General features: G+C 39.5%; 1 protein-coding gene across 1 annotated transcript; it reads left to right on the top strand.

Annotated features, from left to right (window-relative positions):
* Positions 1-1,050: 1,050 nt before the first annotated feature.
* Positions 1,051-14,024, top strand: LOC143764304 (nicotinamide N-methyltransferase-like). The gene is made up of 4 exons (XM_077249735.1): positions 1,051-1,236; positions 3,670-3,877; positions 10,466-11,554; positions 12,239-14,024. Exons 1-3 carry the CDS (start codon positions 1,068-1,070, stop codon positions 10,893-10,895), a joined length of 807 nt encoding a protein of 268 aa, XP_077105850.1. The 5' UTR covers positions 1,051-1,067; the 3' UTR covers positions 10,896-11,554; positions 12,239-14,024.
* Positions 14,025-17,962: the final 3,938 nt, after the last annotated feature.

Genomic DNA, 17,962 nt, shown 5'->3' with positions numbered 1-17,962 from the left:
CAGCACAGAATGGGTGATAATGATGATGAGGAGGCTGAGGAACAGGAGGTGATTGACTGTGCTACAGGGAGTACTACCCACTTTCTTCAGCATGGAAGGGCTGAAGAGGAGGAGGTGGAGGAGGAGGAAGAGAAGGAGGAGGATGTGGAGAGTTGTTCTACTGGTGGGGACAGGGAAGTCTTACCTGTTGGGAGTGAGATACACATGTGCAGCATCTAATCCGTTATTTCAGATGCTGCACATCTCGTATCTTCACATGCTTCACATCTTCTTTGCTGTGAAGATATGAGATGTGCAGCATCTGAAACAGCAGATACTGGAAGCCTGTGCTAGCATTTCTTCTGTGGTGTTGCTATCAGTGTGTCAAGAATGGGAGAAGAAGGTTGCATTGACAATCCAACACAATGGGCAGCACTTTGAACACATTTTATAAGTGGTCATAAACTTGTAAATAATTCATGAAAGAATAGTTACATTAAAACGAAGCACACTATTGTTTTTCTTGTGAAATTCTCAATAAGTTTGATGTGTTACATGACCCTCTTCCCATTGAAAAAAATAAAGTTGGATCCAAAATGGCCAACTTCAAAATGGCCGCCATGGTCATCACCCATCTTGAAAAGTTTTCCCCCTCCCATATGCTAATGTGCCACAAACAGAAAGTTGATATCACCAACCATTCCCATTTTATTTTGGTGTATCCATTTTAATTGCCCACCCTGTATATGTTGGTTTAATGTTCACTAAACAGTTTATAATATTTTTATTTTATTCCAGTTGTAAGCGGACAAGTCCTAGTCTGTTTTTGAGAAGTTATTGCAGGCTGACAAATAAACATGTTCCTACTTTATTTCCTAAGGTTACTTTCACCATAAAGCTCTTCTTTCTAGCTGAAAGATCAATATTGTACCATGTTGATTTTGATAAGTTGATTAAAACATATTCCCATGACTGACTTGTGAACATTATAATTCATCATGAGATAGACAGTTCTATTTTACTTAAATTGCAAATTAATTTCTGGTAATAAGATAAAGACCTTGAGTTTACGGAGAGTCATCCAGTCTATGACACAAGATTTGACGATGGATTCCTGCACCTGTAAGCTTTATCATGAATGCAGCTTTGATTCCAGACAACATCTGGATGATTATGTTTCAGATAAACCAGACATGGCCTTCATGGAAGATTTTGTGATATTTCCTATTGAAAATTGTAAAAATATTTTCACAGAAGGTATGTATTATTCTATGCTTCGTCTTTTTTTTCATACCTTGATTAGAGAACAAGTTTCATCCTTTCAGGATCTTTAAAATCACCTTGTGCATATCCTAAACTCATCCACCACCTTGCTGCTCCTGAAAATCCTCTCTTGGCAACTAAATTAATTTTAAACATTTGTGAAAAAGTCTTTTTGGGGTGTGTGAGTGATCTGAGGGAACAGACATGCTTTTGTTATCATTGCAACTGAAAGTAGAGCAAAGTAGATCAAAGCCTTGATGGTTGAATATCATAGAGCAGTAATCACCCACCTTTCTTGAGAGACAAATTCAGCTTTGAGAGATGTTCGTGAGCCACAATCCCAAACCCTGTAACATCTAGTTTCCACCCCCCCCCCCAATAGCACAGGCACCCAGAGCTCCCATTATAGATAGAGCGACAGCTAAAGTCTCCCTACAGAAATCTTTGACTGTTAGGATTGCTACTTCCAATAGGTAAGAAAGCAAACCAAAAACAGGCAGAGATGCTTACCTGTCTAAATGGGCCTCAATACAATTGCACTGACAGGGTGCAGCGGACCCAAGTAAAATGGCAACTGCACAGGTGCAATACCAAATGAAACAGCCAGCCTTCAATCAGGGATTGGCCCTGTGGCACACCAATGCACAAAAATATATACTCTGTTTGTGGTGGGTTCACAAAAGGAATGCAGAGCATCTGGTTCTCAGCCTATTAATGACGCCCTATGGTGGGCTGCCCAGTGCTAACTATAATGCATCCTGTGTGAACAGAGGCCACAGTGTACAGAACCATTTGGGCCCAACTGCACCCTGAAAAAAATACAACGTGCAAAAAAACATATCAATATATGTAAGGTATTGGTTGATATTCTGGCCATAATATGTAAGCTGGCAACCCGCGTCAAGGGTCCTTACGTTTGCCAGTCCTACTCTAACATGAAAACCACAAAAAGAGGAAAAATCCTCCAATATTCAAGAAATATCTCTATATATCTCTTTCTCTTGTACTTTTGCTTTAATCCACTATCTCCTGAAATTTTGACCCTTAGACTGTGACCTGACTTACGCTTATGTCTTTTCCCTTGGTTATCTATGTGCTCTCTTGGTACTGACCACTGAACGTTTGAGTTCTCTGCCTCCATGAGTAATGACTAGCATCATTATAGGATGTATTTCAAAATAGTGTAGATAAAAACATGACCATGTCTTGCAAAAACAAGCCCTCCCACAGCTCCTTTGATGTAAAAATTAAAGTGATATAAGTCTAGGAAAATGGCGACAAAGGCAACATTTTTAATTGTGAATTTTCAAATGTTTATCACCACTTAGATAACAATAAAAAAAACTGCACAATATTGGTATTGCCATATTTGTACTGACATTGAGAGTAATACTGCCAAATCATATTTACCATAGAGTGAACACCATAAAAACACAATTTAAAAAACAATTGCACTTGGAACTTGTACTGCGCTTGGAATTTTTTTTACCTTTTCCATCACTTTGAATGGTAAAATTAATGATGTTATTCAAAAATAAACATTCCACAAATCATGTCCACATATGGTATATAGATCGAAAAATAAATACGTTTTTTGCTCTTGGCAGAACGGGTAGAAAAATCAAAACTGCTGAAACAGAAAATCATCAGGTTAGGATTTAATTAAAACTGCACTAGCATATTTTTGCAAATACAATGCTAAATAACTAGTACCATTCTATTTGTGTAATTTTTTTCAGTTCAGTTACATTTGCATTACTTATCAAGCTGGATATGGAGCTAAGGCCTTTTCTCACCCCATTCAGCTCTACTTTCCCTGTTTCCCTGTAGCTTCCTTCATGGAGATAAAAATTATCATTTTCCCTTGAATAAGAGAGGAGTGACATAGCTGGTACAATGAGATACAAAGCTTTCCTATCCCCTATCACTCAGTGTCTACAAATAAAGTTGGCTGAATATCTAATACATTCCATGATTTGCAGCTACACATTTCTGTCCCTTACCTCATGCTTGAAAGAGCTGACAGGTTGCAGATTATCACAAGCAGGAGGCGAAAGCATTAATATATAGGCTATACAGAGACTGCAGAGGGACGCTGCCATACAAGGGATACACTGAAACTCTGCATTGTAAAGCTACATATCATAGAAAATGCTGAAAACATTGTAATATGAAGCTATGTCACATAAGATACATTTAAAACTGATTCATAACTGCCAGCATTAGACAGAATTCAGTGTAAACAAAGAAGAGAAAGCATTGTTATTAAACCAACATGATAAATATTGTGCTCTTCTCCTAGATTTGGGTATTAGAAAACCTATGCTCACAGGTTTTGCTGGGAGTCACAGTCTTTATTTACCTACATCTGTGAGGGTTTTATATACAGTATATGATTTGCAATATTCAACTCATTTTATCTGACAGGTCATATTAAAGGAGACATTGTGATTGACCTCAGTCTTGGCTCCTTGGTTCATCATTTATATGCAGCCTGTGATTATTTCAAGTACATCTTAGTGCTGAAGACCAGTGACAGATGCATCATGGAGCTGAAAAGATGGGTGGATTCACGTACAGGAGCATTTAGCTGGGGCCATGCCGCTAAACTATATGCAGATATTGATGAAGAAAGGTAGATTATTTGTCCAAATATTGCTCAAATCTATTGTCAATGTGCCCGTACTGTTACTACTATATTTTTTCCATCTATCTAGCTGTTTAAAGAGAATATGTCACCCCAATTTTTCGCCTATAAGCTAAAGCCACCGCCATCAGGGGCTTATCTACAACATTCTGTAATGCTGTAGATAAGCCCCCGATGTAACCTGAAAGATAAAAAAAAACAAGTTACATTATACTCACCCAGGGGCGGTCCGATCTGATGGGCATCGCGGTCCGGGTCCGGTGCCTCCCATCTTCATACGATGATGTCCTCTTCTTTGCTTCCTGCTGCAGCTCCTGCTCAGGCATACTTTAACTGCCCTGTTGAGGGCAGCGTAAAGTACTGCAGTTCGTAGGCACTGGGTAAGGTCAGAGAGGCAGATATTGAGGAGAGGGAGAGATCAGGGGAAAGGAAGAGAGCTGAATCCCAAAGTTGACTAAGAGTCAAAGACTAATTCAGTCATTCTGCATATACCTAGCTCTCCATGTGCATATGTATACTTCCATGATTATCAGCTCGCCACAAACCACAATTAAGAGCAGATACTACACTTGGTCTTAGCTAGTGTTGAGCGATACCGTCCGATACTTGAAAGTATCGGTATCGGATAGTATCGGCCGATACCCGAAAAGTATCGGATATCGCCGATACCGATACCTGATACCAATACAAGTCAATGGGACACCAAGTATCGGAAGGTATCCTGATGGTTCCCAGGGTCTGAAGGAGAGGAAACTCTCCTTCAGGCCCTGGGATCCATATTAATGTGTAAAATAAAGAATTAAAATAAAAAATATTGATATACTCACCTCTCCGGAGGCCCCTGCACCTCACCGCTGTTAACCGGCAGCCTTCTTTGCTTAAAATGAGCGCGTTTAGGGCCTAGAAGTAGGAATTTAGGACCTGAGAATGACGTCACGGCTTGTGATTGGTCGCGTGGCGGTCACATGAGCGGCACGCGACCAATCAGAAGCCGTGACGTCATGGAAGGTGCTGAATGCGCTCATTTTAAGCAAAGCAGGCTGCCGGTTACTACCAGGGAGTGTCAGAGGGTGAGTATATCCCTATTTTTTATTTTAATTCTTTATTTTTTACATGGATATGGATCCCAGGGCCTGAAGGAGAGTTTCCTCTCCTTCAGACCCTGGGAACCATACACTGGGAACTTCCGATTCCGATTCCCGATACCACAAAAGTATCGGATCTCGGTATCAGAATTCCGATACAGCAAATATCGGCCGATACCCGATACTTGCGGTATCGGAATGCTCAACACTAGTCTTAGCCAAATGGCTGAGAATAGACCTATGGATAATGGTTTTAGGTTTTTTGTCCCTTCAGTGTTGAGCAGGATTTGGGTAGATTAGTGAATGAAGCTTCTGGGAAGTAATGTCTCTCTTAAGACCAATTGTGTTTGGAGATGTACAGGCCATGCTCCATGGGAAAATATATGCAAATTAGCTTAATCACAGTTTTCTTTAATTCTATCTTGTGCCACCTAGGAGAAGTATCTACCCAATAAGTCAATGTCTGACACTTTAATGAGTAAGACACAACTATAGTAAGTAAAGCCAGCTCACCGAGTAACCACCGCAGGTGCAAGGAACTCCACGCTGATGAACGTAGTCACAGGAGAAAGGGAAAAAAAAAGAACTTGTTCCAGCTCCATATCTGTAAAATTCAGGCTTGAAACTTTATTTTGCCAATTTAAAAGCAGTGGAAATGTGCTCTCCAGAAGCACAGCGGGACAAGAGCGATGCGTTTCGATCACTAAAGATCTTTATCAAAGCTATATACAAATAGTTCAATGTACAATATATAGATCCCACAGACCAATGAGAAGCAATTAGATAGTCACATGATTAACCAAAGGTCCTTCAGATGTAAAAGAATCATAGTAAATGGCATAATAGCAAGAAAAAAAGACCTCCACATGAAAAACAGGAGAAAAGACAATAAAAAGCAACAAATATAATAGAATTAAAAGCATGCTAGACAGGTGCATATGACATCAATAGTGATACATCAATTCATTACGTTTATTGAGACCTGTTGGAAATCAAGTGTTAAGATAATAGATCCAAAAGGCTTCACGTGTGTGAAGAATCCGTCTGGCATCCCCACCACGTAAGGGTCTATTCACACGTTCTATACCGTGTACTTGAAAAAATTTTGTGCTGCGAGCATGTTTCATAATGAAATGCTTAGAGGCTGCAGAAACAGTGCGAGTTGAGTCCCCAATGTAACCTATGTCATATAGGTGTTCGCTAATGCGAACCTTCAGTGTGCGCGATGTACACCCGACATAGGATAAATGTCATGCAGTGCAATTAATTTTATAAACAACAAAATTAGTATTACAATTAATATATTGTTTGATGTTGAAACTTTCTGAGTTGTTATAGTTATAAAACACTTTAGTAATAAGTGCATGTGCGCAGGTTTTGCAGTTTTTCGAACCGCATTTGAAAAAAATGCTGCAATCCAACCACGTCTTATTTCTATGTCTATCTGCACAAAACATACTTGGCGAAATTTTGTTACCTATGGATGGGGCTTTTCTGGCTACTACATTGATATCAGCTTTCAAAATTTTGGCCAGATTCTCATCTTCATATAAAACCGGAAGAAATTTATTAACAATTCCCTTGATTTGATAAAACTGTGGACTGAACTGAAAGCATACATAAGGTTTGTTGCCTATGTTGTTTTCCGAATTGGAAGATACCATTTTTGTTTTGCGTGCAATAAGGTCCTCACGATTTTTATGACTTAAAATTTTACTTGCTCTTTTTAAAGTCCAATCTGGATTATTACGGTGCTTTAGTTTACCGGATATCAAATCAATTTCTCTTTCTAGATCGAGATTATTACTACAGTTACGTTTTACTCTAATATATTCACCCACAGGAACTGACCGAATAGTGTGTCTAAAATGGCCTCTGCTAGCATGTAAAATAGTGTTGCCACTTAATGATTTGTGATATGTACTGGTTGAAATTAATCGATCTGCTGTACCACTTATATTTAAATCCAAAAATTGAATGTGACCAGAGTCCTGTCTATAAGTAAAACGAATATTGTACTGATTAGAGTTGAGATAATTCATAAATTCTGGTATGGCAGATACATCGGTACCCCAAATTATGAGCAAATCATCGATGTATCTGCCATACCATACTAAATAGGAAAGAAATGGATTGGATACAGAAAATATAAATTCATATTCCCATAATACCATTACAAGGTTAGCCAAAGAAGGTGAGAATTTGGCACCCATGGCCACACCAGATTTCTGTAAAAAAAATTGACTATCAAAAGAAAATAAATTGTGCGTCATTAGAAAAAAAGTAGCCTGTAAAATAAAGTTTTTTAAATCCACCGAATAATTACTGAATTTGTCTAGGTGAAACTGAAGGGCACACATAGCTAAATCATGTGGAATGCATGTGTATAATCAAATAACATCACAGCACAACCAGGAATAATTAGAGAGCCTCACTTTGTCCAAAAAATCTTTCAACACCTCCTTAGAGTCTCTGATGTATCCAGGGATTCTGCACACAAGAGGCTGCAGAAGTGAATCTACCCACTCGCATAAATGCTCATTAGCCGAGCCAATACCAGATACTATCGGCCTCATGGGAGGAATGGCATTGTTTTTGTGAACTTTTGGAAGTCCATGAAGGATCGGGCAAACAGGATTTTTTACCACTAGATATTCAACTTGTTTTTTGTAAGCACGCCAAGACTATATCCCTCCTCAATAACTTTGTCAACCTGATCCTTAAATTGAATTGAAGGATTTGTTTTGAGTTTCTCATATATAGATGTATCAGAAAGTAATTCCATAATTTTAAGACAGTAATCTGTGGAATTTAAGACCACCACCATTCCTCTTTTATCAGACATTTCTATTACTATGTCCTTCATCTCTTTTAATTCCTGTAGTATATTCCATTGTTTACGAGAAAAATTGTTATTATTGGGTTTATAGTCATTAGATGTTATCTCATTACTCAGGATTCTTAATTCCCTCTCCACCATTTCCTGGAACCTGTCCATGCACTCCGATCTCGTTTGGATGGGATAAAAATATGGATTTTTAGTTACAAAACTGTGCGATTGATCAATAGTTGGAATATCAGAATTATCTTCTGCATTAAGCGATTGTAAAGTGACCAATGAAACCTGTTCAAAAAAATCCATACCCAAAAATTCATTATTGGGAATTATACCTGTGCATGTACCACTATTCTGATCCTGAGTCTCTGAATTGTCCAAAAAATGCTTCTTGATAGTTAAGTTGCGGACAAATTTATTTATGTCTAAAATAGTAGAGAACAAACCAAATCTCTGATTGGGCACAAAATTGAGACCCAAAGACAGGACTTCCAAGTTGTTCCTGTGTCAGAACTCTCGAGGACAGATTCAATACATTATCATTAGCAGTGGTGTTTATTTGAAGAGGCGCTTCCTGCGACGAGTCATGATTCCAGATCCTTCTGCGATGTTTTCTGCCGCCGCGCCTCTTACGTTTTTTGAATGACGAAAAAACTTTTTCTTTCCAACGGAGACAGTTTCGCCAGGAGAAACATCAGACATACTGCGGTTAACATCCGATGAGTCTGGATCAGATGAATTGAAATTGACATGCGGTTTGGTTGTTATTTGTCTGCGGTTCGCCTGGCTACTTTTTAGAATGGACCTTGGGGTCCTATTGCCGTTCTCCCATTGACCCCACTCATAAACTTTTTTAGTGGAATAGTCATTCAAATCTCGAATGAATTTTCTCTTTTTTCTCTCCATAATATCCTCTTCCAATGCACTGACATTTTCATGCATTTTGGTGACGAGAGAATCAAATTGCGCCAATGTTTTAAATTGGACTAAAGACGAATTTACATCCTCCATTTGTTTTTGAACTTCTTGTAATTTCACATCTTCATATTTAACAATCAGTCTCATGAGATTCAAAGAGCAATTGCTCAGAATGTTGTTCCACTCATCCACAAATTCAGTTGAATAAACAGTGGTGGGTAACTTTTTAATACGTAGTCCTCTAGGGACCATGTCTTTAGATATATAGTTATTTAAAGTGGTTTGATCCCACCACACTTTAATCTCTTGCAGCAAAAGGTTTTCCAAATTATTTAAACCTTCATATAAATTAGGCATAGCATTGGAATCATCTGTTTCATTAGATAAGACATGTGCAGCCTTTTGAGATCTGTCTCTGGATAAATTCATAGCCATAATGAAAAAATATAAAAAAAAAAAGGAGGAAGGGGATTTTTATCCCGTGTGCTGTGTTTTAAAATAAAACATCAAGATGTAGCATATAAACTGGGAGCAAAAACAAGAAAGCAACGGCAATCAAAAATGTAGGGCACAACTATAGTAAGTAAAGCCAGCTCACCGAGTAACCACCGCAGGTGCAAGGAACTCCACACTGATCAATGTAGTCACAGGAGAAAGGGAAAAAAAAGAACTTGTTCCAGCTCCATATCTGTAAAGCGTTTTTTGCCTCGTTTTTTTTTTCTTTTCTTACGGTGTTCACTGAAGGGGTTAACTAGTGGGACAGTTTCATAGGTTGGGTCGTTACGGACGCGGCGATACTAAATATGTGTACTTTTATTGTTTAGTTTTTTTTATTTATTTAGATAAAGAAATGTATTTATGGGAATAATATTTTTTTTTCTTTATTTAGGATTTTTTTTTTTTTTTACACATGTGGAATTTTTTTTTTTAACTTTTTTACTTTGTCCCAGGGGGGACATCACAGATCGCTGATCTGACTGTTTGCACAGCACTCTGTCAGATCAGCGATCTGACTTACAGCGCTGCAGGCTTACCAGCGCCTGCTCTGGACCCGGAAGTAATCCCCGCGGCCATTTTGGATCCGGGGCCTGCATGGATAGGAGGTAAGAGACGCTCGGAGCAACGCGATCATATCGCGTTGCTCCGGGGGGCTCAGGGAAGCATGCAGGGAGCCCCCTCCCTGTCTAGCATGCTTTTAATTCTAATATATTTGTTGTTTTTTATTGTCTTTTCTCCTGTTTTTCATGTGGAGGTCTGTAGTCTTGTATATTTGCAAATAATTGTATTTTTTTATTTTTTCTTGCTATCATGCCATTTACTATGATTCTTTTACATCTGAAGGATCTTTAGTTAATCATGTGACTATCTAATTGTTTCTCATTGGTCTGTGGGATCTATATATTGTGCATTGAACTATTTGTATATAGCTTTGATAAAGATCTTTAGTGATCGAAACTCGTCGCTCTTGTCCCGCTGTGCTTCTGGAGAGCATATTTCCACTGCTTTTAAATTGGCAAAATAAAGTTTCAAGCCTGAATTTTACAGATATGGAGCTGGAACAAGTTCTTTTTTTCACTTTAACGAGTAAGACTGACTAATACTTAAAAAGCAACTTTTGCTGAGTTTAAGTCTTCCTTCCCATACTAAAAGCCACAAATTCAGAACTGAACTTTTCTTTTGCTCTTTTGAGTGTGACTGTGGGATAATCACTTTCTTCATTTTTCTCATCTCTTTTAGTGACAAGTTAGAGGAAAAAGAAAAAAAAATGAGATTGGCAATTCAACATGTTATGAAGTGTAACCTGGCAAAAGAAAATATGATGGATCCAATCGTCTTACCTCCAGCTGATTGTATCATCAGTGCTTGGTTTATAGATGCTATTAGCAAAGATCAAGATGAATACATCAGATATCTCAAAAAGGTCTCAGGGTTGCTAAAACTTGGAGGACACATTATATTAGTTGGGGACTTAGGCACAACCTATTTCATGATCGGGAAAGAAAAGTTACATTATCTTAATTATGATGAGGAATTTGCTAGGAAAGCTCTGGTTGAAGCAGGTTTTGTGGTTGACTATTGTAAGGTTAAGCAGAGAACAGCAGTCAGTGACCTTCTTGACTATAAGGCCGTCATATTCATTGCAGCTCACAAAGAGAGGGAGGTCTAAATTGAAGCAATTTAATTAGGTCTGCATGTCAAGAGTATGTATGCATAGGTTTTAGACAGGATATAATAATTACTTAAGACTTCTATGATCTTACGTGTTGTATTTGCTTGGAAAATTTATAGAGAGTCTACATAATTTGCTTAAGTAGATTGTAATATACAAAACACATTTTCTATTACACAGATATAGCATTTTTAACCTTATCATAATGTGTTAACATACACTATACTACACCAAAAAATATCTTGATGCGACAATCCGGTAATTTGATGCTTAACACAAGAATTGAACATGTCAAGTTGGGTGCCAACTTACAATTTTCTGCATCAAGATATGGTCCTCCATAATAGTCTATACAGTACATCAAGTAAAGAAATGTTGCGTCTATTGATCTGAGATGGTGTCTTTTATTAATGCTATACCTTTGAAGCGTAAGCAAATTCATTGAAGTGTATATTCATCTTCAAAAATATTGTAAGATCCAACATTTTTGGAGTTGATATGGTAAAATATTATAGCAGCCTACTTTTAATATAAACAGACAGAAAAAACAAGAGGAATTGCAGCACTCACCCGATCCTTGATTATATATTTCTTTATTCCATTACATGGATTTCATCGTTAGGTGCGGTTGTGCAGGTGGCATGGGAGATTAACAGGTGAGTAGTGTTGAGCATTCCGATACCGCAAGTATTGGGTATCAGCCAATATTTGCGGTATCAGAATTCCGATACCGAGTTCCGATATTTTTGTGATATCGGAAATCGGAATCGGAAGTTCCCAGTGTATGGTTCCCAGGGTCTGGAGGAGAGGAAACTCTCCTTCAGGCCCTGGGATCCATATTCATGTCTAAAATAAAGAATAAAAAATAGGGATATACTCACCCTCTGACGCGCCCTGGTTGTAACCGCTGCAACCGGCAGCCTCCGTTCCTAAGAATGAGCGAGTGAAGGACCTGCAATGACGTCGCGGCTTGTGATTGGTCGCGTGAGCGGTCACATGAGCGGTCACGTGACCAATCACAAGCCACGACGTCATCGAAGGTCCTTAACTCGGCATTCTTAGGAACGGAGGCACCGCTAAGAGCAGGGGCCGCCGGAGGGGTGAGTATATCAATATTTGTTATTTTTATTCTTTATTTTATACATGAATATGGATCCCAGGGCCTGAAGGAGAGTTTCCTCTCCTTCAGACCCTGGGAACCATTCCGATATTTTGTGTCCCATAGATATGCATTGGTATCGGGTATCGGTATCGGCGAGATCCGATATTTTGCCGGTATCGGCCGATCCAATCCGATACCGATACCTTTGCATATCAGAAGGTATCGCTCAACACTACAGGTGAGACTAGAGACCTGACAGACTACGGCCGTTTCGCACCTTCTTTGTGCTTCTCCGGGTCCATGATTATATTTTGTTTCATTTTTTTAACATTTTTAAAAACATTTTTTTTTAGTTTTTTGCATGTTTCAGTAGTATCCATGGGAAACTAGAAGCTGAAGTTGTCAGATCGGCTCTGCTACATGCAGGCAATGATCAGATCGCCTGTATGTAGTAGAAATGCTCACTTGCTATGAGTGCTGAGCACCGGGCGGCGCTCATAGCAATCCGGCTATAACAACCAAAGAGGTCTGCTGGAGATCTCTGGTTCTCATGTCAACCCATCGGTGTCCAGCGATCACGTTACGGGGTCACCGATGAGTGGGATTTCCAGCATGCTAGCCAGAAGCGCGAGTTAAATCTGCTGTCAGAGATTTACAGCGGCATTTAACAAGTTGACAGCTGCAGGTGGATCACGATTCCACCCGTGGCGGTTAGAGGCACATGTTGGCTGTTCAAAACAGCTGACGTGTCGTGAAAGATGTGGGCTCAGTACCGGAGCCCACATCAAAGGGGGGGGATTCCGACATGGGCGTACTATTATGCCCAATGTCGGAACGGGGTTGATTGTATTGAAACTTGATCACCTAAGAAATCATGGGGCGTTAGGAGACTTCTGGCTGTTTGCATTTTATCCAGAAAACTTGGACAGTTTTCATTCATATTGTCATCAGTGTTTCCATTCTTTAGATCCCTGTGCCATCCGTGTGGCATTAGATTTTACATATCAACATTTTAAAATGTACATTTTGAAATAATTTCCTAGGTCAATAATGCCAATGTATCTATAAAAATTCAATGCTATAAAGATCATCGATATGGAATTTGATTTTTTCTTACACTCCCATAGGCTTGAATGGGCGAGTCCAAAACTCATAAGAGAATAATGCATGCTGGGATGTTTTTCACACATACAAACTTTCATTAACTGATTTTGACTCAGACATCACACCTCCATATTATACGCTTATCTGAATGGGCCCTTATTCTTATGGTGATTGAAGTCGTGTAGCAGAAGAGTTATGAATCTTTATTTCATTGAAGCATAGATTCCTCTTGTGTCAGAGACACCTGAACTTTAAATTGACAAAAAAATTCTAGAAACATTTACGACAAAATGTTCCTCATCTTTTCTAGTGAAAGATATGATCGGATTTTGTACAGGTACATAATTAGGCTTCAATAGTGATCCAAGAGGCATTTTCTATAGCTTGGCTAGTCTTCAATTTTATAGAGTTTGCTTTTGGACTTCATATAGAAGCTGTGGCATGCTCCATTTATTACAATATGCAGGAAGGCAGTGGCGTAACTTAAATGTCATAGGTCCCAAAGCAAGTGCTCTAATGGGGCCCTGTCATTGTGTCTGGAAGGAGTGAATGACAGTTCTGCAGTTCAATCTAGGACTGGGGCATGCTGAACTGTTAGTATGGTGATTGACAGATTGATAGCTCAGCCGGATGCTGGGGTGTGCTGGGCCGTCACTGTCTTGAGTGATAGTTTAGCCATCCAATCAAGGAAGGGGAGTCTGGGGCTTCATCCATGTGTCTTCTGTTCAGAGTAAATAACTGGCTATTTAGCAAGCTCTTTGCTTTAGACTGATGCCAAATTGTAGCTATGTTGTATCCTGTAATCCTAGGCTCGATGATTGGTTCTCCTGATCCTCATGCGCTGTTATTATTGGTGGAAGATGAATTAATTAAACAAAAACATTGTTCATTCTAATGACAAATAAATCATTACGACATCATATGACTATATGACATCTCTTCATCCATTTTTCATATTTAAATACTAACTTTTCGAAGTATTCTATGAGTCTTGTAAAAATGATCTTGGTATACAATTTCCACTTAATTAGTTTCTCTGGGACTTAACCATGCATGAACTATTCTGAAGAGATGTGCAAATCTTTTGAAATTTAAATTTGCCAATTTGGCAGAATTTTCAAAGGAAATTCAATGTACAGCTATTCTTAAGTACTCCAATGAAAATTGCCCAGAAAAAAAGTGTAGAATATTCTATTTTCCTCAAGCACTAATCTTTTTCATTGCCATGCTGTTTGTATGGTTTCTTCAGTAATTTATGGCTTTTTTTCCCTATGTCTACTTCTAAGCTAAGCTGTGAATTCTATCATCCTCCCACTTTCCTGTTTCTTTTTTTTTAAACATCTTTTTTATTAAGTTTAATACATAAAACAGCTGAAAAGCAGTAATCAAGGTATAACGTTGTGGGAACATTCATGATACTGGAAGTAGTCTATTTTTTTTTAACAATAAAACATTCTTGTTAGACCACCTAGTAATGAGAACATTAGAACAGGATACATCATATAGTGAAGTCGGTGATCGGCGGGATATAGCAATACAGAGACTTCCTTTAAAAATAAAGTTGTTAATTTACCACTATACTTTTATGTAACAGATAATAGAATAAAAAAGTATAGATGGGGAAGAAGAGGATGGTGGGGGAGGATTAGGGGTTTACTGCAACAGTGGAGAGGACAGCCGACCTGTCAAGAAATGTAATCAGGTGAGATGCTATTGGGCATCGGAGTGTTTGCTATTGGATTGAAGTGGCGTCACCGAATCCAGACTATCTTTAGGGGTTAATGATAGCCAGATATTCATTACTAGTTCTAAAAGATTTCCAGGGAGCCCATGTTAAATAGAATCTACCTTGTGAGAAATAGGTGTATGCAGATATCTCCTCTATATTGTATAGTTGATCCACCTTATTAACCCAATCTGAGAGGTTCGGACAGCTTTTGGTCATCCAATGAACTGGGATAAGGAGTTTAGCTGCCGAAAGAAGAAATGCCACTAGAGATTTATTTTTAAATTTTGATTTGTCCCCCTTCCAATTCAGAAACATGAGTGTTAGAGACGGAGGTTGTAGTAATTTACAAATGTCAGTTGTGTATTTCAATACTTCCCTCCAAAAGGTTTGTATTTTTTCACAGGACCACCACATATACAAGAAAGTTCCAGTAACTTTGGAGCATCTCCAACAGGTTGATGTGGTCTTAGGGTACCATAGGTGGGATAACGATGGAGTAGTATACCATCTGGTGATGATTTTGTATGAGTTTTCTTGTACCCTAATGCAACTTGAGGGGCCGTGTGAGTTTTTATAAATTTGATCCACCTCCCAATCTTGTAATTCAATACCTAAATCTTTCTCCCAACTACGGATAAAAGCTCGTTTGAGCGGAGTTGTATTCACAATGATTACTTAATATAACTTGGTCAGAACTTTCTTTGGTGGATTTCTCTGCAAGAGTTGTTCGAAAGTTGTAAGTTCTCTATGATAATGGCCAGTCTTAAGATAATGTTTTATGGCATTTTTGAGCCTATTATAATGAAGGAAGTTTAATTGAAGTTGGGGGAATTTTGATTGTAATTCCAATAATGGGAGCAATGTACCGTCAATCATTATACATTCCAGATTGTCTCTGATCTTGTATAGGGGGTCTGACGCTGGGGACATAGAGTCCCTCGGGTAAAGCTCTGGTAAATCCGCCACTCTAACCAATGGAGAGGGCAGAGGCATCAGTATCTGTGAGTGTTTTGACCAAGTTCTAATAATGTTTTTGGATATTGCGTTTGAGATTTTAATTTTGTGAATAAACTCTTTGGAAGCATGAATAATAGCATGAAGGGGTACTGGGATTGTGGTATCCGCAATTTGTGTCCAAAGCTTCTGGACATCTCCTCTCCACCATTCAACCATCAAAGATAACGTCGCTGCATTATGATACTTTTGAGGATCTGGAGCCCTCATACCCCCCTAGACTTGGGAAGTGATAGCGTCTTGTAATTGATTCTGGGCCTAGAATCCCTCCAAATATACCTCCCAAACATCGAGCGTACCCTAGAAAAGAATGCATTGGGGATGGTTATTGGTAACATTCTGGATATATAACTGAATTTAGGGAGTATAAAGCCTTTCAAAAGGTTCTTCCTTCCTATCCATGAGACATAAGGGGCCCTCCAAGACTTCATCAATTCAATGGTATTATTAAGAAGTGGAGTGTAGTTAAGTGAGAAGAGTAGGTGCCAGTGCGGACTCAGTTTATTTCCTAAGTATTTGATGAATTTCAAGTTCCATTTAATTGGGAATTTAGGTGTGATGTGTCTAATGGTTTTTTGTTTTACGTTTATGCTCATTGCTTCCGATTTGTCTAGATTTATTTTAAAATTAGAGAGGGCCCCAAACTTCCCGAACAATCCCAATAACGCTGGTATCTCCTTATCAGCACTCATCAAGGTGACCAATGACCTTCTGACAGCAAAATGTAATGGTGACCACTCTCTGCTCATTCTCCTCGATCTTTCTGCAGCTTTCGACACTGTTGACCACCCTCTCCTGCTCTCTAGGCTCCAGTCACTAGGCATTAAGGACACTGCTCTCTCCTGGTTCTCTTCCTATCTTTCTGAACGCTCCTTCAGTGTTCTGTTCTCCGGCTCCACTTCATCTCCTCTTCCTCTCACTGTCGGGGTACCTCAGGGCTCAGTCCTTGGCCCCCTTTTCTTCTCCCTCTACACGGCCCCAATTGGACAGACCATCAGCAGATTTGGCTTTCAGTATCATCTTTATGCTGATGACACACAACTATACACGTCAGCCCCTGACCTTACCCCCGCTGTACTACAGAACGCCACTGACTGTCTGTCCGCAGTCTCTAACATCATGTCCGCTCTCTATCTGAAACTCAACCTCTCCAAAACTGAACTTCTTCTGCTCCCACCTTCTACTAGCCTCCCTAAATCTGACATTTCCCTCTCCATGGGTAGCACCATAATAACGCCTAGGCAGCAGGCACGCTGTCTGGGTGTTATGTTTGACTCCGATCTCTCCTTCACCTCCCACATACAATCTCTTGCCCGCTCATGCCGCTTACACCTAAAGAACATCTCTAGAATACGCCCTTTTCTCACCATGGAGACCACAAAAACTCTCACTGTTGCCCTAATCCACTCCCGTCTGGACTACTGCAACTCTCTATTAATTGGCCTCCCCCTCACGTGACTTTCCCCTCTCCAGTCTATCCTTAATGCAGCAGCCAGGGTCGTCCATCTGGCTAATCGTTACTCGGACGTGTCCGCTCTTCGCCAGTCGTTACACTGGCTGCCCATTCATTACAGGATACAATTCAAAGTACTTGTTCTCACCCACAAAGCTCTCCACAGTGCGGCACCCCCTTACATCTCCTCCCTCATTTCTGTCTATCGGCCTAGCCGACCACTGCGCTCTGCAAACGACTTTCGACTAACCTCTGCACTAATCCGTACCTCCCACTCCCGACTCCAAGACTTCTCCCGTGCTGCGCCAATCCTCTGGAATGCTCTACCCCAAGATATTAGGACCATCCACAACTTGCATAGTTTTAGGCGCTCGCTCAAAACTCATTTGTTCAAAGCAGCCTATCACGTTCCCTAATCAGTCATTTTATGTTTGTGTGTGTGTGTAGCCCATTCACTATCTCCATCTACCCCCACCCCCTGAAGATGGCTGGACCATCATTGTAAATACATCACTGTAAATACACACCTGTACTTTGTATCTCCCCACCTCATTGTAGATTGTAAGCTCTCACGAGCAGGGTCGTCTTATTTTGTCTGATTTTGCTTTATTACTGTATTGTTAACATTGTTACCTATGACTGTTGTGTTTGAAACTGGTAAA

This window comes from Ranitomeya variabilis, chromosome 4 (assembly GCF_051348905.1).
Source record: "Ranitomeya variabilis isolate aRanVar5 chromosome 4, aRanVar5.hap1, whole genome shotgun sequence".
NCBI classification, from domain to species: domain Eukaryota; kingdom Metazoa; phylum Chordata; class Amphibia; order Anura; family Dendrobatidae; genus Ranitomeya; species Ranitomeya variabilis.
Note: the sequence above shows the minus strand (reverse complement) of the source record. Positions and strands in the feature narration are given on the sequence as shown.